At 42.7% G+C, this 25,425-nt stretch overlaps 3 protein-coding genes across 3 annotated transcripts; 1 reads left to right on the top strand and 2 right to left on the bottom strand. All coding sequences in view use genetic code 11, as the record gives it.

The window, feature by feature from the left end:
* Nucleotides 1–894: 894 nt before the first annotated feature.
* On the top strand, nucleotides 895–4,128 carry EGR_07394 (U3 small nucleolar RNA-associated protein; the record flags this gene model as incomplete). The annotated part of the gene is made up of 8 exons (XM_024496643.1): nucleotides 895–969; nucleotides 1,007–1,099; nucleotides 1,134–1,321; nucleotides 1,359–1,584; nucleotides 1,626–1,982; nucleotides 2,048–2,371; nucleotides 2,455–2,824; nucleotides 3,494–4,128. The coding sequence occupies 8 exons, from the start codon at nucleotides 895–897 to the stop codon at nucleotides 4,126–4,128; spliced, it is 2,268 nt and encodes a 755-aa protein (XP_024348930.1).
* Nucleotides 4,129–5,338: 1,210 nt separating this feature from the next.
* EGR_07393 (DNA ligase 3) lies at nucleotides 5,339–11,199 on the bottom strand (the record flags this gene model as incomplete). Its single annotated transcript, XM_024496642.1, has 15 exons — nucleotides 5,339–5,425; nucleotides 5,497–5,733; nucleotides 6,636–6,950; nucleotides 7,035–7,109; nucleotides 7,192–7,334; nucleotides 8,211–8,334; nucleotides 8,668–8,745; nucleotides 9,091–9,178; nucleotides 9,300–9,379; nucleotides 9,757–9,888; nucleotides 10,103–10,430; nucleotides 10,506–10,663; nucleotides 10,731–10,817; nucleotides 10,853–11,151; nucleotides 11,181–11,199. The coding sequence occupies 15 exons, from the start codon at nucleotides 11,197–11,199 to the stop codon at nucleotides 5,339–5,341; spliced, it is 2,250 nt and encodes a 749-aa protein (XP_024348929.1).
* Nucleotides 11,200–15,446: 4,247 nt separating this feature from the next.
* Nucleotides 15,447–22,745, bottom strand: EGR_07392 ([Pyruvate dehydrogenase [lipoamide]] kinase; the record flags this gene model as incomplete). The annotated part of the gene is made up of 11 exons (XM_024496641.1): nucleotides 15,447–15,574; nucleotides 15,862–15,953; nucleotides 17,769–18,148; nucleotides 19,680–19,784; nucleotides 20,757–20,930; nucleotides 21,385–21,455; nucleotides 21,874–22,038; nucleotides 22,118–22,238; nucleotides 22,280–22,412; nucleotides 22,449–22,593; nucleotides 22,634–22,745. 11 exons carry the CDS (start codon nucleotides 22,743–22,745, stop codon nucleotides 15,447–15,449), a joined length of 1,626 nt encoding a protein of 541 aa, XP_024348928.1.
* Nucleotides 22,746–25,425: the final 2,680 nt, after the last annotated feature.

The following is a 25,425-nucleotide window of genomic DNA, read 5'->3' as shown; positions in this document are numbered from 1 at the left end:
CTATGTACTTCCGCTCTGCTAAGGTTTAACACCCAGCAGTCAAAATAAGTACATGTATTCTCTAGGATTAGGTCTGCCACTTGATGCCACTAATGTGACACTTAGAGACTTTTCTAAAGACAAAGAAAGTTTTAACACTCAGGCAGAATATATATATATTTGACATAGAGAAGATGCTAGGGCTACTAACATTGCCCAAAGGCCAGCCCATCAGGTGGGATACAACATGTAAAACTGACCGTTAAATAAACAACAGACGTATTATGACTATGTAATTCCCTGAGTATTTTGATATTTCTTTCAGAGAGTAGGTAATTATGCAATTTGAACCTCCTGACATCCTGCAAGCTGGAGAGCGTTTGCGGATCCTCACCCCCTAATCCCTGTACTAATTTTCCCAATAAATATGTCGAAATTAAACCAGCCTGGTTGTTTTAGAAGTTCAAGGGACAGGAAAGAGGAGACCTACGGGTCTCGTTCTAAAACTACCCTACAAAAATGCTTTCTTTTACCGTATCATCGGCCCAAATCACTTATTACAGTTTCAGGGAAGGTCATTTTTACAATGTATAACGAATATAAGCAGGAGGGGTATGGTCATTTTTTGGCTTAAGTAAATAAATATGGCGAAAGTGTTTCCCTTATGTTGAGGCGGAACCAAATTAACTTATTAAGTTTGAAAACTAAGTAGAGGTTTAGTCTACTAAGTCAAATTCTGAACCTTAAAACCATTTTAGTATGATTTTATTTATTAAGGTCGTTATTTTAAGGTTCAAGTATTCGAGTTCTATCTATCTGAAAACTAGATTAAACTAATGTCGATGATGTTTGAATCTGGCGTTCAATGGTTCTTTTGTGCATTAAATTCCAGTTGACTGTTGTGTACTGAGCAGCATGATAAGACGTGCCGGGGTCGTATCTGAGTATGAAACAAAGAGATACGATGAAAGTATTTGGGACTGTTTTAAGGTACACAGCTGAATCGAATGAAGTAACACCCTTTTAGAAACATGGGCGTTTCTTTATGGAGAATCGGATCAGCTGTATAGCCGTCAACCACAAACTGCCCTATAGATACGCAGTCCCCAAAGGGAGATCGGTTAGTTTGTGTAATTTGCACTATAATGGAGTAGATCATCATATACAAGGCATCAACTGATGTAAAACACCGAAGGATTGGGGGTTTCTCAAAAGCTGTCACTTCATGCAATTTTCGTCCTGATGGCAAAATGATCATCGGTGGAGAGAAGGGTGGATTTTTGCGGTTTTGTACCACAGATAGGAACACCTACCATCTCCGAAAATTTCAGGCACATGAAGGGTATCTTTTGTTTTGCATTTAGTTTACCACCTTATAGTGATGTTCTTCATGCAAATTTCCTGTGTGACGGTCTAAAAGCCATAAGTCTTGGGGAAGATGGATTTGTCAAAGTTTGGGACGTTTCCATTGGCGAATTACATTCTAAATTTCGTGTTAGCCAAGGTCACGAGCCTCCCAGCTGTATGGCCGCTGGCAGAGTGAACACTAACCTCTTCTCTGTTGGTGATTTTAACGGGACCATAACTCTCTATGACGTGAGACAGGTATTAGACCAATTAAAGTTTTTTCTAGCGACGCTTTTTAGCCTGAGCCGACTCATAAATTTACTCTGCCGTCCACACCATCTGCACTTCATCTCGCCTGTGATGATAGTATTGTCGTGTCGGCAGCGGATCATTACGTCTATACCTGGGAATCGTCTACCGGGAAGCCTTTTCTCCAGAATGGCCTTGATGCGCCCAATGTTTCCACCCATCCTGGCGGCTATATGCACTACAAACTCATCACCGGTCTCACTGTGGTTCGATGTTTTGATGCACATCAGGATCCGCTTCTCCTCTCCACCGGAATGGACAGACTCCTTCGCATCACCAGCCTCAACACCTTCGAGGTGCTTCACCAGGAGCGTCTTGTTTCTCCCTGCACAGCTCTTGGCGCATTTGTATGTCGACTGCTTGATTTTGAATTGATGTGGCAAAATTCTGTGTTTATTCTCTTTCCTGGTAGCCGGACTTGAGTTACGTTGTGGTTGGCACTGAGAGCGGTCTCGTCCGAACATTCTCCTTTACCACACCCTCGCAGCTGTTGGAGCAGGTGGGGAAAAAGAGAAATAATACCAATGCTGATACGGACGAGCCTTTTGCTGTAGTCGACCCCCGATTGAAAGCGATGGTTTCTCGATTCTCTGGCAAATGGCGTGGCATCAATTTGGAAGAAGGAGATAAGGCGCTCACCACTGAGGAGTGGTTCAAACGACCTGCCACAGTTGGAACTCGCATTGCTCCAAAGGATTGGGGTTTTAAGGGATCTAGAGCACCACTTATTCACGAGGTCCGTTTGTTTTAAATTCCTTTTAATCCTTGTTAGTCAAAGATATCACTGTCAAATATTCAGACGTTTCACTCCCCCCTTAGCACACAACAATTTCGCGCGTCTCGGGGGCTAGTAGCAGCGCTGGAAGAACTCGCGAACCGGCGGAGATCGCCCGACTTACCAGCAGATTGCTAGGCTTCCAACACTCACGGGCACTGAGTGAGGCGCTTCGAGTCGGTTCACGTGCGCGTGCCGCCTCCAAGCGCTCGCCCAACGCTGACGCAGTGGCCGCTACGGCTCCGCTCGCAGTGCTGGCAGTGGTACGTGAGCTGTCCCGTCGTGGCGCCCTTCCCGCCGCAGTGGGAGGACAGACGGAAAAGGGGTTGGCGCGCCTCCTACGATTCATCCTGCGAAATACCTGGCGCCCCTGGGCCACTCCCACTTGTCTGAATCTCTTTAAGGTTATCTTGAGTAAGTCGGGCTTGTCTTGTCTACTTTTCGACAAAATTAGAGGAGGGTTTAGGCCCTTAATATATTTATCTGGATGCACTGAAGGTTGTTCCGTGGCAGTCCAAGTCCACGTTCTATCTATCTGTGATAATAACACATTGTAAACTGTTCAATTGTTATTATTGATAGTGGTGACGTCAGCGCCTATTTTGTGTGCAAATAAAAACCATTTTCTTTAAAAAAGGGCGGTGAAAGTCGAAGGGGGGAAGGGAAACCACATAGGGGATCAATGCAGTTGGCTTTGACATGATTGGTCAAACGATTGAGATTTTTTAATTTTCTTCGGATTGAAAGCCGCTGCTTAGGTTAGTTTTGACTCTTCAAATAACTAATTTCCATTCAGATAATAGTTAGCATTATTAACCATTTTAGGTTTGTTTTCTTCCAACTAATTTCTTATTAGTTGGAATACTCGATTTCGGAGTTGCCTTCCATTTACCTTAAAGATATTTCGTCGCATGACTTGGTTCCTTTTTAATTCACTTTAATGTGTGCCATTGCAAAAGTGGCCATTTGGATGGGTTACCTCTGCGACGTGACTTAATCATTTGCGTACGAAAGCATCAACCTATACTGAAATGAGGCTACTAATCACAATCCCGTAATGCCTTTCACTATGCTTCATTTTAGAGTTATACAGGGCCTCGATGCTTGCTGAGAACGAGGAGTACGCCAAAGTCTGCTGCCTGATCCGCAACATGTCGTTCAATTTACAAAAGATTAGTGCTCTCTCCATTAAAATGCGAGCTGTCTTGTACCCTGAAAAGGTCGAGGCCGCTCCGACACCTGTGCCGGAGGATGGGGAGAGGGCGGCCGCCAGTCCGACGATAAAGTCGTTAAAGCAAGGGAAGACGAAATCGAATAGCCAATTGATGAAGCGCCAGCTGTCGGATAAGCCAGAGGGTAACATCAATAAGGGAGGAGAGGTAGTAGATGTGGAACCGAAACAAGTCCCGCTTTCAAAGAAGTCGTCAAAGATGAGGAAACTGCATCTATTGAACACCGTGATTATGGAGGAGGAGAAGGAAGAGGTCGAAGCAGAGTCGACAAAGCCTTCTAAAGCAAAGGAAAAGCGATGTCAATTAAAGGAGGCGTTAGAAGTGGACGAGAATGCAAATGAAGTCACCACGGAACAGATATCACCTAAAAAGATCCCAAAGGGCCAAAAACGACGTCTGTCGGAGGTGGAGATAGAGGAGGCGACTGAGGAATCATCTTCATCAAAAAAATCCGTGATTTCTGTGAAGAGGACGAGAAGGAAGTGAGGAGATTCTCACCTGCTAGTATGTGTACATAAAATGCCCTCGGACGTGAAAGTGGACTTCGATCAAATATTGTGCTTCATTTGAAAGGAAGTACTTTTTGAATAGCTTTTGTATGAATACGAGCCATTTAAATTTGTAGTCTTTTGATTATATTTTTTGTGTGTTAGCTGTTAGTTTTCCGACAGATTGACTCTTGCATCTGAGAATTTGAAGTGGAGGATCGGTACGCACACACGCGGTGGCCGGTGAATATAGTATTGGCACAGGGGCGGAACGTGGTGCAACCCAAACGAAATTGAGCTGGTCGGGTTCACCACTATTTCGGACGGTAGCGTCAGCACTCGCATGTTATAGAACGGTGAAAGCACCGGGGTTGTGTCGGCTCTGCCTTCGAGGTTCAGGCAGGGGTCAGCCTCCATTTCTTTTGGCTTCATTCTTTTCATTGTTGAGGTGGGTTTTTAAAGGTGGTAGCAGTGCTTCTTTATCAAAAATAACTGCGAAGTTGTGTAAAATCGGCGAAGCGCTATCCGTGATCTCACACGTAACGACTGCTGGAATTGCTGTAAGTAGTGGTACCACCCCAGGGAGGCAGTGTACGCTCTAGGTGACTAAAATACAGGAGACTGCCTACCTCCATTACCTTAAAAACAAAACATTCCTGGAATCTTATTTGTGCCATCTAACTACCCAGCCTAGCTCTAGACCTTAGCTTCTAGTTGAGGTCATTGGTTTGCGAAAATCTAAGCAACTACAGTATATTCATTGTTGGTGCAAACAAATTGCGCAAACAAAGACACCCTATTATGACCAGCATTCAGACATTTAGATTAAATTAAATTAGGAAGGAGATGAAAAGAGAACGACAATTATCCATAAAATTGTGCTACTTTTGTAACAGGTTATTTACTGGCTCGGTGGACAATTCATCAAACTCTGAATCAGATAATGTTAAGCCAATTTAGAAAGATAATAAAAGAGGTGCAAATGATAATTTTATTTAAGGAAAATCACAAAAAAAAAGGTGATAAGAAATGTGGTGTCCCTTTTCAGATTATCACAGCGAATAATGATAAAGAGAAGTACAAATTAAGGTCGAAACGAGAATGCATCACAGACGTGTCAAAAGAAAAAAATAAGGAATTAACGTGGATCCCAGGCCTTAGAACAAGAAGTCATCACAGCACTATCAAGATGAAATAAACCAAATAAATTAAAGGCACTTCACAGGCAGCGGTTGCAGCACGTTCTCATTTATCGACTTATCCAACCATTCAACTGTCAACGGGATCAAGTTACCCTAAAACATAAATGTCAAATGACACACGCTACTTAACGCGCTTATAAGTAGGGGATGCTTATCACGCTAACCGAAGGTGGTGATGATCGCGTCTCATCAGGCCAAACAATGGCGTGAGTCGCAGTCATCATGGAATGCCGAAGGCCATCTCCAACGACGACAGCGCCACAAGCAACCATGCGGCGGTAGAGTGGGTAGAAGGAGGCATCGTCAATCAGGGTCTTGGGTACTTCAATTACAAAACCTTCAAGCAGTGGTCGGAGGTAATTGAATTGGTAAGAATCCCGAATCCGTTTAAGACAGGGCTTCTGAAAATCCAAGAAATGATCTCCGCATAATTCTCATCCACTCAATATTCTATGTCGAAGGCAAAACCTTACTGCTTTCATTACCTTGGTAAATTTACAAGTGGCTGGATTTCCATCGTGAAGAGCAAAAAAGACGCCTAATCAGAAAGTGACTGAGAAATGAACAAAGGCACTATTAAGTGATTATTAAAATATGAATAATTAAGTAGTTTTATTTGCAGAACATGAAATGGAAGACGATTTCTAGAACCTATGTAGATTTAATATCATATGAATAAAACCCTCATCTTTTTCCGAGTTTTAGTGACTGCGTTTAAGCGCCTATGCTGAAGCCATAATCTATCCCTTGACAGAAACTTGATCGAGTTTAATTTTGTCATAGATTTGAGTCTCTTCACAGCCTACTCGACTTTCTTGCTACCACATGCAAGGCACTCCAATTCCATTGCGCAGATCAACGGTGACGGCACATGTTCCAACCATGATGTATAGGATATGCCATAATAGTAGTTTTTGTTTATGCATACCGCATACAAATTCCGGCAGGCTTACCAGATAGAACTAGTCGTACAACACATTAAAGCACAAATAATCACGATTCCTTGCCATGGTTTTACTATTTCAGACGAGAGTATAGACACTTTCAAACTGTCAACGTCCTGTGATTCAAATGTGCATCTTCGAATAACTTGGCTTGACAATACCACCAGAATCTACTCGAGTTTGGTAAAAGCATATATCAACCATGCGCATACTATTCCCAATATTGTCCACTGGAAAACCTACAGAAATGCGGAAAAGTTCCGATTGACTAAGAAATTACCTTATTTTAAGTGACCAATGAAATTACTCCTAGCTCTACGCACCAATCAGGTCAATGGCGGGCAAACAATCGAGGTCACCTTTGCGCATTCCTTCATCTTCAGATCCTCATCTTCCCCCTCTAGAGTCCATTTCAGTACATCTTTCGAAGCCATTTGGTTGGAAGGCCTTGAGATGATATCTAGCCATCGACTCCAATCAGGCTGAGTGTGCGATGCGGCGAGAAGGGCCTCCAGTCGTGGCACATCCGTCGCCTCACGCCACGTCTTGTCGGGGCGTTGACGAGTGATTCGTGGAAAGCGTATAGAGATGCCTTCCTGTGTGGCGCTAGCTCCTGCGGTGTGCGATCCGGCGCGCGAAAACTCGGCGCCGGTAATCTCCCACACAGGTGATTTCTGGAAGAGGAATAAAGGTAAGGAGGGAGGGACGAGGGGGAGAAATGAGGCCGTGATACATGAATGAATGCATTTAAGGCAAACCTTTGGATCCTTTACAACAAAATCTGGGACCAAACAGCGAGAAACGTTCAACCACTTGGGCACCTTAGAGTAGTCCTACAAATCGGAGTGCTGGATGTGTACATAGTCTTAAAGATGGTTGGTTGAAAGAAAATATAAAATAAACAACAAACAATACCTTCGAGATCTTAATCATTTGACCTTGTTTTTGTAGACGCAAAAGAGTGTCATCTTTGAAACCGCTTCCAACTTTCGTGACGGTGCAAAATTTCTCCGTTGTCGGGTCGTATGACCCCATTAGGTAGACAGACATCAGTCCCCCTGAAGAATTCAATGTAGAATAGAGTGAAAAAATTTTACTACCATTGACAAGATCCCGTTGTTCGGCAAACAACTTGATGATATGGGAATTAGGTTGTGGGATATATATTTAAGCACATAAGCACCCCATCACTGGCTCCAAAACAACTTTTTAGTATTTAATTACACCAAAAATGGTTCCAACCTCAGAAAAGAATTCTTATCAAAATTTCCAGTTTACTTTTTCGTGACTAACTCCCATGCATTACCTGAAATCACACTTTATGGCACTTTAAATGTGCCAATTACCGCCTCACGTCCAAAGTCAATCGGTTGCTATAACTGTGTGGCTAAGACAATTAACCGACGCAGACTGGAGCAGTCTTCGTTATCTGGCCACGAGAAAACTATGAAGAAGGTAGCCAGTCGCATCGATGTATTCTAAACGTCTGAATGTTTCCGCGTCAATCAAATGGCATTGCAAGGGGAAGCAGACTACCAATCTTGGTTTCCAATGCCAGAGGTTAGACTGATCGTAGGCATTTTTGGGGTCCCGAGACAGCGAATCGTGTTATGCTGAAGCACTACGATCCTCCGCTTAGCGAAGACCCAATCAGTGGTTATCAATGAACTAGACATATTCGTCTATAGAGATCCTAAAGTAGTGAAACCGGAGGAGTCAACAGTGATTTGATTGATAAAATCATAATGAATACCTCGCCAAGAGTAAAAAGCTGCGCTTAGTGTCATGCATTCTCCACCATTTTAAGGGAGATGTCCAAAGTAGCGCACACAAAATTGCGTATTTTGCCCTTTGCTTACTTTCATATTGGGAATACAGGCATTTATACAGCCATATGAAAACACATAAATGCCCTGCATAGGGCCACGACTCACCCTTTCTTCCTTTTCCATAGTAAGCGCCCAAGACTATGAGGTCAGCTGAATCGGCCATGGTTCCCTGACCGAGGTAGTCCTTCTTAATCTTTATCCAGTGACGTTTTCCCGGCTCATAGACACTCTGCCAGAACAGGTATTAACCAATCACAATTTAACTAATCCAACGACCAATCATCATTCCACCAATCATTGGCCAAAGTGCTGCAATTTGATTGGATAAAGCAAATGAATACACTTTGAGGACCATCCTGATTGCTATTTCTTTCGCCTTTTTTTTTCAATCACAGTCCCTCAATCGGCTACTTCATTTTTTAAGCGGTGCCTTGTATTATCTAACTAGTTTACTCGTGTACTATATTGCGTTCGTATTGCATAAGTAGAGCAAACCACTGAACACAGCATAGCATAATGATATCCTTCTGTCAGGGGCATTAAAGCCCAACAATAAACTCACATTCTTCGGTTTAACGACAAGACCTTCCAAGCCTTCAGCAAATACATGAGCCAATAGTTCGTTTAAGTCGCGTTTTGTCTGCAAAATGAAAATTTTTCTAGAAATATGATAGTGGCTTTTAACAAAAATTGGGTTCTACACCAATACTATTATCTTAAACTGAACCAATCTACATGAGTTACGATTTTGTGCGATCAATTAGCACAGTTCAATAAAGAATAGATGACACATTTATGGCGCCAAGTTCAGATGAGCGGGGTCAGCGTGTCATACATACATGACGGTGGTAGATAACATATTAACGCCTTCAGATGGCGTTGAAACTCCTCCAACTAAGTATCCAATGCAGTTTGATTTGGATGAAAACACTTAAACAGTTAAACTTTTGTACTCCAAAGAATAAATCAAGGTGATTGAACAAACCTTGACCTCGTGTTTTTCAGAAAACAGCACCCTGTTTGGCACGACAGTCATGTTCTGTTCCAGAATCTCACGTCGTTTGTACATAGGTCTGAGAAACAATTTTGATGTGTTTAAAAGCGTTGATAGCGTTGCTATGTAAAAAAGAGTGACTGAGAGAACCATCCGACAACCAGCCAATCTGATGAGGGTGTAATATTAATGTCACTCACTCGAGAAGGAGACTTCTCCCGTTGATGTAGAGACAATCGAAGACGAAGAGGCACACTGTGGCATCTTCAAACCCTTTCCTCTAAAAATTAGAAGATAAGTTTCTAGTTACAATAACAATAATCAAACAATACTTTTTTAAACGGCAAATTAAATATACGGGCTTTTAAGACTTCAAAGAAGGAAATTATGACCTCTGTGCATCGCTTTGCGGCCATATCTTCAGCCCACCAACTCGTCTGTTTACAAATAAAACACCCCACTGGAATACCCTATGGCGGGTTCAGGAAGGATTCGAGTCAATCTAGGATGGGTCTACAGACTATCCCACTCACCAATTAGACCCTACTCTAGGGATAAATCACAATTCTCTCAGCCCTACTGCATGGCATTATCTCCAGACCTGTACGGTGTAAAACGATTTCAGATGCAGCTTGAGTATTTACTGATGAACTCCACCTTATGAACACCGAGAGTGCCAAAAGGCAGTGGTTTTTGGGTGTTCGTGTCGAGAAGAAGAATTTCGGAGTCCAAAATCAAATCGGCAGCAGTTGGGAATGCCTTGGGGATGTACTCCTTGAGGTGGTCCACCTGTTAAATCAAAGGTTAAGAGAACGAAATGTTTCATATTCAGGGAAACAATATCAATCTCTACGTTGCTCGACCAAATTGCAGCAAAACACCAAATTCTGTGATGTTATTTTGGTGCCTGTAGTAGAATAAAAAATCAACCTTTCACCAGTCAATATATATGCATATTTTTTCACATTCAATAAAAACAAACTTGATAAGTAACTTGACCAACCTTGCTCGAATGAACAGGTTTAAGACTCCGTGAGTAGTAGACAAATCGGTCCCCCTGTTTATGCACCTGTACTCGCTCACCATCGTACTTGATCTCTACCAGTGCACCACCTAACGTGGAAATCTTCGAGATAATTGCGTCCGCTGAACGACCCGGTTCAGCAAGCATCGGTTTTACCGGCGTCATGAGTTTGATCGACACCGATAAATCCTGACGTCTAAGTCGTCGTTTCCCGTTGTCTAACGAGACTCGTGCCTTCTCTACAACGGCTTCAAGGTTCTGCGAAGCTTGAAATGCGGAGTAGGCTTGAGGTCCCAGTGCGTCTAGACTGATATCAAGGAATCCAAAACAATGAAAAAACTACGTATAATTTTGTCGATATAGCTAAAAAAGACAAACTTACACTTGTTTAGAACCAACATCAATGCGTAGATCCTTTTTGATAAGACGAATGAATACAAGAAAGTCTTCGGCGGTGCATGACTTTGTGCACTTCGACAGAATAGTCGTCCGATCATTGTCTCCACTGGCGTTTGACAGTTCGTCTAACCACTGATCAACCTACAACAAAAGTGATATTAGCTTGGTTGAGCAGAAGAATAAGCAAGCTCTAAAGGAATGTGCGTACCTGTTTTAAAGAAACCTTACTTTTTTTCAATGGTTGAACTGCCGCACTTTTTTTGAAAAAAGTAAAAAGAGTCATGCCAACGTCTCCCTGCAAGCGTTGCATTTAAATGCGACAATAATTACCTTTTCCAAATCCTTCAGCATAGCTTCTTTGTCAGTATCAAATATGTCGGAGCAATACTTGATTAACTGCTTATCTTGAACATTAAATATTCTGGGGGAAGATTTCGGCAAAAGTAACTTCAAAACCAGAGCCGTGTCCTTGTGCAACGAGCCTAGGTCAATAAAATCAATAAGAAAATGTGCAGTAGTACCATTCGGTCCATCTCTAATAAACCTCGAAATCATTGAAGTGCGTACCTTGCGTCCACTGCAGCCCGCCAAAGCACCGATCAACTCAACGAAGTCCTCAAAAGTTACATCTCCAAAGTGAAATATGGGAAGACCATACCCACCACTTCTGATGCCATGTTAGGAATCCCGCCTGCTTAGAAAGTAAATCTTGACAATATATAGAGTGTTCTTACGGCATAATTGCGTCAGCTCCTGTGCTATTGGCTGGCGTTGATTATATTAAGGTCACGCTCAAGTAAATTTTATAATATAAAGTATAGAGCCATATTTCAAAGTCAGCAAATGAAAAATATTTTTTAGGCTTTACGAACAATTTTTCCAACAGCATTCAGAAAACTTTTCGGTGATTTTTGATTAAAGCAGTGTTAAATAATTCATTAACGTTAAATTGTCAATGAATTCCCTTCGTTTAAAGTTAGCTTATTTGTATGCTGGCAATCATATTTGTGTGACATTGTCAGGCGTTGATCATTAACTGTTTACATTTCGACCCTTTCTCTTTGCAATGCAATGATAAGGTTTCCTACTAAGTGGTCACTTGGAGGCTAAAATTTGGCGTAGAATGTGCTTGTAGCGGCCATTTATCTTGTAGTTGCCCCGTGGCAGTAAAACGGAATAAGGTTTGTTCGTCTTATAAGATAGTCCTAGCTACACCTTAAAAATAGGAAACTTGGCTAGAACTAAAGACGAAAGATATTCTGCATTTTCCATTTCTCTCTGCCGTCGTTGCACGATTCACGAGCGAGGAAATATCTCCGCATAAATGCTCATGGGACTTGATGCACTTAAAACAAAAATTGTGAAAATATGCAAATGCAACCCTAGTGATAACGGCCAAAGGTACGTGAATAGTTGAGATCCTACAGAAACCATACTGTACAAACAAATGCCCTCACATGGTGTAATCTAAATAGCGTTGAAATCCGCCCTATTAAGCATACTTCGAATCGAGACAAACAGCTACAGTTTATTTGCTTCATTTAAACACGTATTAGTAACCTATAAACCTATTTTGTTTATCAATTTAATCTTGTTTAAATATTTGATTTGTTTTCCCTGCTGAGGTTGTGCGTATGACGTTAGTGTATGCGTAAATGTGTGCGGACTATGAACATGTTTTAATTCACCATCATTACGAATAATGACGCCGTTTAACCTCCAAGGTAAGCATAACGATTCCCAGTTGGGTAGTTTTATATTTTTGGAAGTCGAGATGAAATCGGCTGGATTGTACTGCACGTCAATACGCGGCCTACCTTACCTGGCGTGACTGATGTAGTGCTGTAATAGCTTGTTTAACTTTGCGCCTAATTGCGCGGGCAATTAGGACTGCGCAAATTGTGCTTTAACTCAGCGAAATGGTGTCCGGCCCCATGCCTGCGGCCTTTCAGACCTCTGGTAGTATTGCAATGGTCTTTTGATTTCTTACGACTTTGGAGAAGACCCGAACCACCGCAGATGATATAAATCGCCCTCCCTCTCTCTTCTTCTTAAAGCTTTAAGAGTTAATTGAGAATGTTGAAAAATTAAATGTGTGTTTTGAAGTCTGCTTAGAAGTCGATAAATAGTATACGTGATTTAAACAACATTATTAGAGCACAGAATGATGAAGTTGATTTGGGTCTTGCTAAATTGATCCCCTTCAAATTTACCCATTTGTGCCGCTCAATCTCCTCTCGTTCCCATGCGTCTAATCACAATGTATACCTTTGTGTCTGGCGGAGTTGATAGTGTTCGGGCCCCTGCCCAAGTCAACCTTTAAACGCCTCATATATGATGGCAGAAAGAAAAATAAAGTAATTGTACACAGTTCATTCCTTATCACACCATCAGGAACTCCTCCTGAGTTTTCTCTCAGACACAACCCTATGCTGGGCTCTACGTCGTGACCTCGCAAGGCGGTTCACGCCCATGAGTTGGACGTACTAATAACACCTCAGTTACGTTTTGTAGATCCCCTCTCCGCAAGCGCTCATGAAGTCACCGTTATCTGTTCCAGCCTTCGTGGCCTAAATTGCTTACTTTGCACAGACCCAAGAAAGGCAAACATACCACCACAAAAGGGATTCTAAGAAATAAAACGTCCAAAACCGCTTCGTGTATATGGTGAGCTGGTGCCTTAAACCTCAAAAAGTGACCAACCCCTGTCAAATCTAATCAATTTTGCACCAATTATAAAGCTTAATTTACAGTGAGCATTGGAAAGAAATTAGTGGTGCTTTATTATGCCTTTGGCCATTTCCCGAGCGCTTCATCGATGGCAGTAACAAGCGAACCTAACCCAGGTGAGCAGAGTCTATATCAATCGAGGCGGCAGCCGTCCATCCTGATGCGAATAAGTCTGTCGTAGAGGGGACCATGTAAGTAGCATCCCTTGTAGGAAGATGTAACTCAAAGTGGAAGAAAACCAGTATTGGAAGGACGGAGTTGAGATAGGGGCAACGAATGGACGCTGTTTATCATCGTCCTGGTGCCACTTTCATCACCTCCTCTTAGCAACAAATCAATGTATTCTCTTTGGGTCCAGTCTGTAGACAATGGTAGGTGCTGACAAATGACCATGCGTGAGTCACAAAGAATGGGGGTCTCTTCAGTCTCCTTTGATTAGATCCCCAGACTGGCTCCATGTCACCCAGCTCCTGCATATCGTTCACGCACCAATACACGATACTATCCTTCATTAGTAAGGCAAGAGGTAAACCATCCAGTCCTTGCCTTTTGAATTGAACGAAGCACGTGATGCTGGGGAATATTCACATTAGTCCGAAAACACATTCCTCCTTTGCCGTTCCACAAGTTTGCTATCGGAATTTGAATTCAACAGACATTCTAGAGCCTACCATGGGTTGCGCTTACATGGCATTGGCAACTGGTACATGTACTTTTAACCAGGTCAAGGTCATCTAAGAGGTTATGAATACGTGGAAATTAGGCTTCATCGCGTAGGCATAGTCGTCAGCCGGTAAATATGTCCATAGTGAAGTCGTTGTCGCCGGATTTACGTCCGGTGAGAGCTCTGCTGAATCCAAGCCCATGCACATAACCGCCGCCTGATGCCGAGAGGTGGTAATCCCCGAGCTGAGAATGTGGTCTCACCTTTGTCCCATCTTAGGATGCCGTCTTCTCACGAGTAATACTTGGAGCATCAAGCATAAAGTCCAACGCTGATTTGTCCATTCGCGGACGCTTCTACAAAAGAAAGCTTATCTGGTACATAAAGCTGTGCCAAGTCGGCGGTCCCCTTAGGGACAAGTCAGTCAGTCTCTCAGCCAGGACACAAACAATCTAAGATAGGCGCGTTATTACTAAACACCCAAAAAAGAAACTTGAAAGAAGTTAAAAAATTGAGAGCCTACATTGACTACTTTCCCCCACTGTTAACGATTCGTGAGTGGATCCCAGTTGCGCTTAGCTGCTTATAAGACTCCTCCCACTACCTCACCACCACCGCCATCAGCGTCATCCCTTTAGGGGTTATAAGCTAGACCATTACCGAAGGTTTAGTTCTAGCGTTTCAACATGTCTTAATGGACAACCTCCGCGCTCTGTACTTTCACTAAGCTCTGTGGGATGTGGGTCATGCCTATATCATCCATGCCCTTACTGCAGTTCTAGGGAGACAGTAAACAAATTCACCTTGTTTTTGGCACTTCCTCCCAAACAACCTCTTATCCATGCGCTCCTCTTTTTCGCAGACTGTGATATTCAGACAACCCAATCAGACCTGCCGATGTTAAGCGTTGTGGGCCTAGCGATGGTCATCGTGGGGACCACGAAGCAGAAGCAGGGCTGCATGGCGACAGAAAATAAGCATTTATCTACACGCACTCTACCATTTGGCCTTCTACGCCAGCTATATTGATACTTCCTATTACGGCTTCAAGGGAGTCTCGGCAGTAGGAGAGGCGCCGCGCATTACCGACATATGGGCGGATTTGAAGATCAGGAGGGTATGACATCCAGATGTTGCCCTCAAAACCGCGGGGATACGCGTGGTGGTGGATTGTGTCAATTTCTTTTCCAATAAGAGAGAACAAAATGACGCATTTTACGATGAAAGAAAAATTATGGAAGGCACCTTACTTAATTGCTTCTTTAACTCAATCACCCTTTACTGGTACTTCAAGTGAGAATCTCTGCGATATTCTTCATTTTCCTTCTCTAAAATTTGGCTGTTAAATAACATCACCGAAGTAAAAACCTAACTTATGTCTAAACGAGTGAGGAGGGCTGGTATTTGATGTTTCAAGCTTGTCCTGCCACACCACCCCCCTCCGCTTCCTGTGATTAGTTATCTTTGAGGCAGGTACTTCTGGAACAAAATCGGCCTCCTGACCAAACCTTCAACAGTTGACTTTTGTCATCAAGGGGGCGGAGGAAGCGGTCTTGCAACTTCCCATTCTACTGGTAGAGAAATTAGACCAAGCGAGTAACTTTGCGATGTTACCCGTCCGAGAAGACCAGAACGCCTCAGACTTGAGTAGTAAAACGCTGTAGGTAGAAAACGGTGATTCCAAAAGACAAATGAAATACTTCCATTCAGCGACCCAAACCAAGCTTAGAGCGCAGCAATGGCGGTGACGCGAGTCCCTTACACAGAAATGGAGGCAACAGTGACTTAAACAAAGGGAAGGGAGGGCGGAGCAAGTGATTCTCAATAAGTTTTTCGCGAACTCGTCCACACATTTGCTACGACTAGCAAATTTAATGACAGAGTTCAGAAAACATTAAATTTCTCGATCCGAAGGTGTACTTTACCTTTCATTGGGTAAACTCACTCCCCAAAGGTAGCTGCCTAGCGATGGCAACATTTAATCTGGGCACGTATTCATCACGCAGTTTGTGCGTGATCCCATCCCTGCTTCGCTGCCTCAGTGAAAGGGCGAAGGGGAGACAATGGTGATTGGCCAATCAAATTGATGCAAGCGATGACCAATAGGATGCGCACATCCAGTGGTAAGCACCGCATGATTATTTGGTTCGACAGAGGGCTGCCAAAATCCGTAAAAAAAAGGGTACTTCAACACTTTCTTCCAGCTTGTGCACTCTATTTTCAACAAGTAATATAAAGTGGCATAGAAGGAAGTTTATTTTAGCATAAATTTAAGCGAAAAAACGCGCTCACCGAGGTGTCGATTTTATGGAGGAAACCAATGATTATTGTCGGAGGTAAACAAATCAAGTAAAATATCATCTACGGTTAATCAAGCTAAAGGAAAGTCTGAAGCAGTTTTTGTTGATTTTGAGTCCAATTCCCCAGACGTCCTCCTTGGGGATCGCTTCCGAAAGACAAATCAACCGTTAACGTCAAGGTTAGCATTATCATCGTGCTATTTGGTCTTCTGTTGGGACAAATTGATGAAATGACCAATTATTTGCCCCGAAAGACCGTTGTAGTTGTTATCAGTAGAGCATCTTTTGTGGGGCCAGCTATACATCCACCCTACGTCAATCAGTGACCACCATGTCTGAACTTCTAATGGAAGAAACCAGCTGTCAAGCAAAATACCTCAGATTTTATTGTAAGGGATAGACTCCAACTACCACAGAAGTGTCCTATTTGAAAGAAACGAAGACATTCGAATCCCGGTTGCGAAGGTACCACGGCCCACGGATGTGTATCCGAGGCGGACAAGCTGCTGACAGGCACAGACCAATGGGCTTGCAAGGTCACTGCGCAGACCCTGGGGATGACATGACGTCACGTGATCATTGAATACCTTGAGGTGTGCCGTCGTGCGTACACAAAGCAATGAAGTATGGAAGGAAATGGAAACGAAAGACCGTATTAGACTGTAAAAGGGGGAAATCCTTTCCACAACTCAATAATAAAGCGATGTCCGCAACTTGAGCTCGATTAGAAGAAGACGCAAGCACTCGAGCCAAATTAATTCACTGAAATCTTTTTCAAGGAAGAACGTTTCCAACTACGTCTAAATCGTAATTCCTATCACTTCCATTAGCGCGTCACATATGTGCGACAGCTACATCCGTCCATCCAAAATAGAGCGTCACGGAAATACGGCAGAGGTTGACAATCGCGCACATGAGATCCGACTACCGATCCGTGGTAATCTCTCAAATGTGTAACATCACCATTGTTAAAATTATATTTCTGTGATAGGCGAGCCCCTTAGCGAATTGTTCCCCCATTGTTGGCTTGGAGCCAGGAAAACCCAGATCCAAGAAGACGCCCACCTACCTGTCTGTGGCACAATCTTGTCCGGGTGACAAGGTACACTTGTGACACTCGAGTCGAATGCGTCAAGCTTCGAAAATTTTGACCAGTCGCCCATGGGGTGGAACTTGAAAAATTCGCAGATCAAACTATAGAAAGTAACCGACAATGACACAAAGCCTTGACAAAACGAGGTTATCTGAAATAGACGCCTTTTCAGCTTAAACAAAGGTGCCCTCCTGATAGGGCCCAGGTGCAAGACTGAAACCCCCGCCCCAGCAAAAGGGGCAAGAAAAAATGGGAGAACACTACACCATAAGAAGGTATGAATCACTTGATTCTGAACTTTGGGTTCGGCGCGTGTACTCATTTTGTACAAAAAAGTAAGAGGAGACGAGGGGACCGCACTCTTTGAAAATATTAAGCGGGCAGCGCGTGGAGGGGTGGAGTGATGCTCAAAGATGGAGGGTGGGGGAGGCAAGACGGGCGGCTGCCTATATCTGCGACGGGGTTTGGAGGGGCGTCTCGTGGGTGATATTGCGGTTAATCCAGTCGTCAATCGGTATGCCCACCGACTCGTAGCGTCGAGCCGAGGTGCGATTGAAGACGGGCAAGAATTCATCCGCATCCGCGGCTCGACGCATAAGGTAAACGTACGCGTCGGTGCCGTAGCCCTCCGCGCCTGACAAACTCAAATCACCATGTAGGTAGCGCGCATACAGTCGTGACAATGGCAGTCCATACCCATAGCCAGCAATCGGCGCGTAGCCAGTCGAGGGAGAGAGGAGTGATTCACTGCGGCCTGTCCTTAGGCCGCCCGTGGTATAGGTGTACCGGAAGAGCTGATCATTTACCGATCGGGGAAAACCTCCACCCTGATCCGAGAGCTGTGAAGAGGTAAGAGAAATGACAACTAGATTAGTTGGATGGAGTGGGTGTGACTGGGTAGCTCTACCAGGTGATTTTTGCCGCACTGTTTAGCAAGATTTGGTGTGATTGAGATAAATGATCACTTGAAACAGGCATTGGCAAGGTGGATTGAGTGGATGGCACAGAGAATTTGAGGATCTTCACCTATATACGGTAGTGATATACTGACTAAAGAAGTCACCTATTGTGTGCAAAGGTGTGCTGTCGGTGCTGACCATCAATTCACCCAACTATTCACTCCTCTTCGCCCGACCATTCGACCATTAAACTAACAGCTTGATCACCCATCCAACTATCCGTCCACTTATTGACGGATCCAGTAATTCACTCAACCACTAGTACACCATTTACTTGTCTGCGCGCTCATTTATCCAAGCACCAGCTCAAACAGTTGACAACCTCCCATTCACCATTAGTTATTTACCACTTATTTATCCACGGTTTTTTCTTAAGACAAAGACCGTTTTCAAGTACTTCGCGAAGAGAAATGCAACAACCCTGCCAGCGCAATCAACGAAGCACAACACACACACACACACACTTCTACGTTGTCTCATGCGACCCCAACCACATTATTGCAAAAGAAAGTGTACTTACATACCCATATAGAAAAATACAATAATCTCCTTTGCATTAAAGCAAAAAAAAACAATGCGGACTTTTAGCATGTTAGAGGCGCCCAATTCTTGCTTCCCAAATAAATCGTCCCGAACTTAACGTTTTTTTACGCAAGTCCAAATGACTCCGGGGTTGTGACCGTACTCCAAAGGCAACATTTGAAAACGAGATGCGAGATAGAGGCGGTTATGTTGCGTAATTAGCAACTACTAATAAGAAAGATCGCACAGTTTTGGGATTTTGGAACAGTTTGATACTATCTGACACGCATTCTAGAATGCCGTGGAGGACCTAGAGCCACATGAAAACACAACCTTGATCAAGAAAGAAAGGACATTCAAAGCCGGTTCCAAAACGACAAATTCCTTGAATGTTAATGAATCATCCGACCCTTACTGCCAGAACTAGACGAGTTTGCACATCGAAAAAAGCAAAAAAAAGTAAGACGTAAACCAGATGCATCAAGGTGAGATGCAAGCCGTAAACGACGGTTGTTGGGTGAGTTCCGCTGAGAAGTATGCAGAGACCATGTCAAAAAACCTAAGCGAACCGTGATGCTTCATCACTATGTCACATGTCAGCATGTCATCGTTAATCATGTATGGAATACTGTTTGCGCGGAAAAAACCTGTTTTTACACACGATTAGTTTTGCTGTAGGAAGCGAGAACAAAAGGAGGAGGTTTTGAGGCCAATTAAAGACATTTAAAAGGTGCTTTTGCAAGCCACTTTATGATTGACAAAGTGCCCTCCATGTGGGTTAGCTGTGCACACAAAACTTCAATGACAGTAGGAACGAAGATTAATTAAGGTATCAAGTGATCTACAATGCCTCACTTCAAGCATAGGTCACGTAAAATTCCAAACCAACCTTGATGGTAACATTGTGCTCACCATTGACAATCAGGACCTTGATGGCTGGGTATTCATCGTTGCTGGACTTTCGACCCTTCTCCACCACGGCACGAAGAGCATTCTGTGAGACAAAGAGGACACTACATCATATCAGTGCTGCCTACATGGTTAAAATTGGGCCAGGCAAGGGGCCGATTATGTACTAAAGGACGCATATACTTTTTAACTAATTATCTGTGAGTTTAACCTGGGCCAAGGCTTTACTGAAAAAAAAATTAAAGGTTGAATACATCAGTTGGTGAGGCACAAGAATACGTCCAAGTTTCAATGAAAGTTCGTCGCCTCCCTCTCTAGGGGTTAACAGATCCTCTTTTGCGCCTAGAGTGGTGAAGGCGTTTCTAACCCGTACCACTAATGGTTTTTTTCAAGTGGAGGCAGGGAAAAAAACTTCAACTACGAATGCTCTCGATTAGGCGGCAATGCCTACTGCATTGAATATCAACCGCCTTGGGCGTTTTCGAGGGAAAGCATAAATAGGCACAATAATCACGTAAATAAATCGTCCTCGTCTGTTATCAGAGCTACTGCAGACGGCATGGAGAAATACACTCAGGAAACGGTTTGTTTAGCAAAAAAAAATTACGTGTCATTGAGTATTTGTGTACCTCTTTCCTTAAAATTAATGCCTTCAAAAGGCCCCCACTTTGGCACATTTTAATCGATCAGGAAAGAAGGTAGACGAAGTCAATCAAACTTTTCAAAAACGAAAAAGGTGTGCCGGATATTTACATTAGACGTTAATAAATTGTATCATTACACAGAGGCCGCCATCTACAAGTGAGCTCGAAGTTAGCAGTCCAAGAGGCGGTGGTGATAAACAAACGAGACGACATATGATGCGCGAGAGAACCATGATAAAATATAAACAAAAAGTACATGAGCAGACGCGTATGACGCAACTCACGCCGACGCCTAAAGGTTATTCACGCAGCAACTTCAGATACTACTGATTTACTCGTATACTTTGTCTGCTTTTGCCTCTAACATTGCCTAGCACTTTTGCAACCAAAAGGAGAAAAAAGTGTCGACCTACCTGACGCATTAGATTCTCAAAAGTCCCAATCTCATAATAGACAAATAAAGTTGGTAACACAATTGCTACCACCATCACGTATACGTGACGTTCGAGTTGGTAAGGCAGAGCAAATGCCAACCTGTTGAAATATGAAATCTCTATACCATGGTGGTCGATTGCCCTCTGCGAGGACTATAATGACGAACGTGTTGAACCGTGAAATACATTCCCACAACTTTTTATTGATATGTTAGAGGATAGAGAGTATTTCCAAAGGTCTTTAATACGATGAAATGGAGTTGATGGAGCATTATTGCCATGAACCCCAAAAAAATCCCACAAATTAGAAATAGCTAGTCAAGGGTAAATCGGCCGGTCATCTTTAAAGTAAACAGTGAAACCAGGCAGGAAATTTGATAGAATTTCAGCAGATGGCACTAGTCATGCAGGCTCCAAAGGTTGAATATGTATCCATGGTGAAAAGATAGACTGATAAATTTCAGCGTATATTAAGATGGAATTTTACTTATTTTTGTACCCGTGAGGTGACAAACTCTGACATTACTTCCACAAGCAATAGCAGGATGCATTGAGTAGGCAAAAAAATTACCAAAAATGAGCACTTCCTCCAACATCAACAGCTCACCTTGAGAAGCTCAAAAAGAATGTGATAGAGGTGGGACGGGACGTAGACGAATTCAATGACACCATTTACGTCTGTAGGGATAACAAAGAGTAAGTAAACAATTACACATTTCTTTTTTAAGACCACAGCCCCAAAATCAGGTTTAATTCACTTAAGACGCATACATTTTATGCTGTCACAATCCCGTACATTCTGAATAACCTAAAGTAACCATTAGATCACTGGGAGCATGAGAGAAGATACCTAGGCGAAATAGGAGAATGGATCAAGCAATCTTTTTAGAGTATGTAATAAAAGAGGCGCCAGAAAACTAACGAATCATTCAATAAATTTAGATACAAATCACCTAGCCACTGTAAAGCATAATCTACCACTTTCTGGATAACATGATGTAATAAATAGGAATTCCCCATCAGACGTAAGACAGAACACAGAAACAGATAAGGGTGATTACCATCCAAAGAAAGAAAAAGTGGTATTGAGGCGCACCATTTACAAGAGAAACCTCCATATTGGGCGAGTCTGCATAATAGTGATCACAGAGCAATTTTGCATCGTCGTAGGCATCACGTAAAATGTGCACGACGTTGCAGTGTTGGTCGATGCATCCAACAAACCGATGGTGTTTATTAAATTCAGGCCCAAAAACCAGCACTGCAGTGTGACGGAAATAAACTACTGTGAGGAACGAAGGACAAATCGTGGAAAAAGGCAATGCGTCACAATCACTTACAATGCTGACTTGCGAGCATACGAATGCCAATTCGCATTAAGAAAAGCCTATCCAAGAAGTACTGCAACTGGTTATTAGTGACAGGATCTTCTCCATGCTTTTCATGCATTTCCATAACACCCTTTGCAAGAAAGTACTTAAGAGGCGCAGACTAAAACCTACTGCTGCCATTGTTTCAACAACTGTGCTGTGTCTGGATAAGGCCTTGTCCAAAAACACCAAAAAGTTTTCACATTCTTTGGCATTTAAAGTCTTGTCCTCAAAGTCTATAAGACTCATAAATGACTCCTCATACCTAAGAGGGAATAACCTGACCAGAACACCAACATACCAACTGGTCACTAACGACGCCGAGGGTGTCTCCAACAGCTTCCTAGGAAGTAAACGCAGTTCTTGCAAAATATTTGCAATCCTGACGGGCAATTCTGTGCTTAAAAAACGTGTGGACTGGATAATATCTGCTCTGGGATTTTGTCCTATTAGAATGTACCAGTAAATGGAATGATGCTAAACAACCGAAGGAGGTTAGAGTCTTCAAAGAAAGTGGAGTCGGGCTAAAAGATGCATATTTGGCGAATTTCTCAGCGGCCTTTACTTGCAGCGCGAAGAGACGCGGAGTTAGCCACATTATCCGCGCCCACAGATAATTCAGCCAAATATGTTCGAAAGAGGACGCACTCAGCAGCACATGAAAACAAGCTTTGGGTCGAGGCCGAATTTCTTACTGGTAATTGCGAACATTAACGAAGAATAGCACGTTACAATACTATAACTGAAGTCAACTTAAAAGCTTATCTGTACGCAAAAAAATATGCTCAAAATCATTGCTTAGTAATTTGATCTATCGCCAGTTGCAAAATCCCTAAAACAGGAAATATCCGAATATTCACAACTATAGTGTTAGTTAGATTTCAAAGGCGAAGACAAATAATAATTGAAGGATACTCTAATGCTTGCAGGGTCCTCAAACCCTGATTAAAAGACAAATAAAACACAACATAATCAAAAAGTAGAATGTGGGTTTGGATGTGTTAAAACTATGCATAAGAAAGTGTTGCGGTATCTTTCATGCATCCTTCTGCCAAAAACCTTCAAATCCCATTATAGCATTATACTCGTTTATCCTTTGTTCTCTGGCCTTCCAACCCTTTGAAGGAAGAGTGATTTGATTGAGTCACGCTCATTAATTAGAGTTTGCGATAATAGGTACAGTTTTAGAGGGATTGGGGAACTAGTCTATCCTCTGCTTCTAGGAGTTCTGCACATTTCTCTATCATGATGTTCAAGCTGTCTGCCCGTTTCCTCTACAATAGATTCACTTAAGCATTGTAAGTGCCATTTAGTCCTCTTGTCCTTTTAGCACCATTCATGGCGCCCCCTTATGGTCTGTCTTTAAATTGCCATCTTGTTGTTCCGCTCCTCCCTCGGTAAATAAACCCTGTGCTCGTAACGGAGCGGTAGTGTACCTTTGTGAAGTCTCATCCTACTGTAATGAGTAAACATTGATTGGGTGTAGAGTTGTGCTTTGCGAGAGAGGCAGTTTGTAGTTGAGAGGAACTTCACCACTCGAAATGAGTCGTTGATTAAAAGGTAATTAACCTTGTATTCTATTCTGCGTCGAGGCATCGGCCCGTATATTTGTACTAAATTTCCTTCTTGGTAGGCATTAGTCTGGCTGCGTTTGGCGTTATATTTCTTCTGCCTGACATATGACAGTCGTGACTAATGGCTCTGTTAAAGATTTTCTCATAAATTCTTCCAGATGCGGTACCTACTATGGAACGCTGTTGGCTGCTACTTCCGTGTTTAGCAGGAAGACATCGGAGGACACTCTCAGTTCACGGCCTATGAGCATCCTGAACGAAATATTTTGCTAAAGGCATCTAGCATCTTCTTTTCAACCACAAGGCCAAGTTGTTCGTCTAACATGTGGAGAAAATATCAAGAATAATCCATGTGTCAGAGAATTGTTGGGATCGGTACCCTGCGCATTGTTCTCGTATTATTTAGTGGCTTGATTAAAAAATATGAGACACGCCACAACAGCACCTGTTTCTGCCACGACAGGTCATACGCCTTCGACTAGCGAATTTTGCGCACAGTTATTATAGAGCGAAACCCGTACTATACTTTTAGAGGCTGCAACTGTAATACGATGGTGGTTTATCCCTAGGTATTAACAGGGTGCAACTTTTGAACCTTTAAACTTGCCTTCATGTGCCTCGCTGGGTAATCTGGCCTTCGGGCCATGCCAGTAGCCCAAACATTTTTCTCTGTTTTAAGTATATATGAGTTCTGCCCGAATATTATGTCTTCTATCGTCTTCAGGGAAGTCTCGGGATGCTACACAATTGCACCTCACGGAGTTCCACACAAGCACTATGCAGTCCTGTGTTTCAAGTAAAATCTATGAGAGTAAAAGAAACTACGCTATATTTTAGGTGACAATCCATATTCTATATGTAGCGTCCAGAGACTCCCTGAAGACGAAAGAAGGCACAATACTCGAGCAGAATATATATATATTCAGCACGGAGAATGTATCTGGTCTATTGGCATGGCCCAAAAGGCCAGCCCACCTAGCGAGGTACAAGGGGGCTAATTCAAAGTGCAAAAGTGGCGCTTCACCAGAACAGGGGTAAACCACCATCGTATCACATATAAATAATAAATTTTTTAAAAATCGCATTTGACAGGGTAACAAGCAGCATAAGAGCATTCAATAAAAACTCCAAGCAGTGGATAAGAAGGCGGTTATTCTTAAAAACTCAAAGGTTGTTTTACTGGCATTAAAAATTGTAGGTGCAATGCGGAAAAGCTTAAATAATTTTAACTTTAAACTAAAATGAAGTAGCGCGTCCATTGGGAATACTCTTTTTCGGCTTCCACATTAAGAGATTTGTTTATGGTGCATTTTTACAAATATATGTAAAGCAGAGTAAAACCAAGCTATTTACTTTCACAGACAACCAGTCGTCAACATATTATTGACTATGGTATTTTGGCAATTATTTTCACTCCTAACTATGTCTCAATGTGTTAGTTTGCCTGGTTGAATTTGAAGTTATCTTTAATATACTAAAGGCGTTAGATGAAACCTACCATTTACGATTACACATTTCAGATTGGATTGCTTTGTTTTGATTGATTGGTACGCACGAAAGTATATATGACCGTCAGGACCACCCGATTGGAAGCCTTACCGGTTCGTCAGTCGTAGTGGTTTGTGCGCCGCCATATGAAAGAACTGGTACAGTTAATTTGTAAGTCTGGTTTGTTGACTCCGCTGTAAGTGCTAAATTGTGCTT

This window comes from Echinococcus granulosus (assembly GCF_000524195.1).
Source record: "Echinococcus granulosus chromosome Unknown EG_S00076, whole genome shotgun sequence".
Taxonomy (NCBI): Eukaryota; Metazoa; Platyhelminthes; class Cestoda; order Cyclophyllidea; family Taeniidae; genus Echinococcus; species Echinococcus granulosus.
This window is presented reverse-complemented; position numbering and strand designations above follow the sequence as displayed.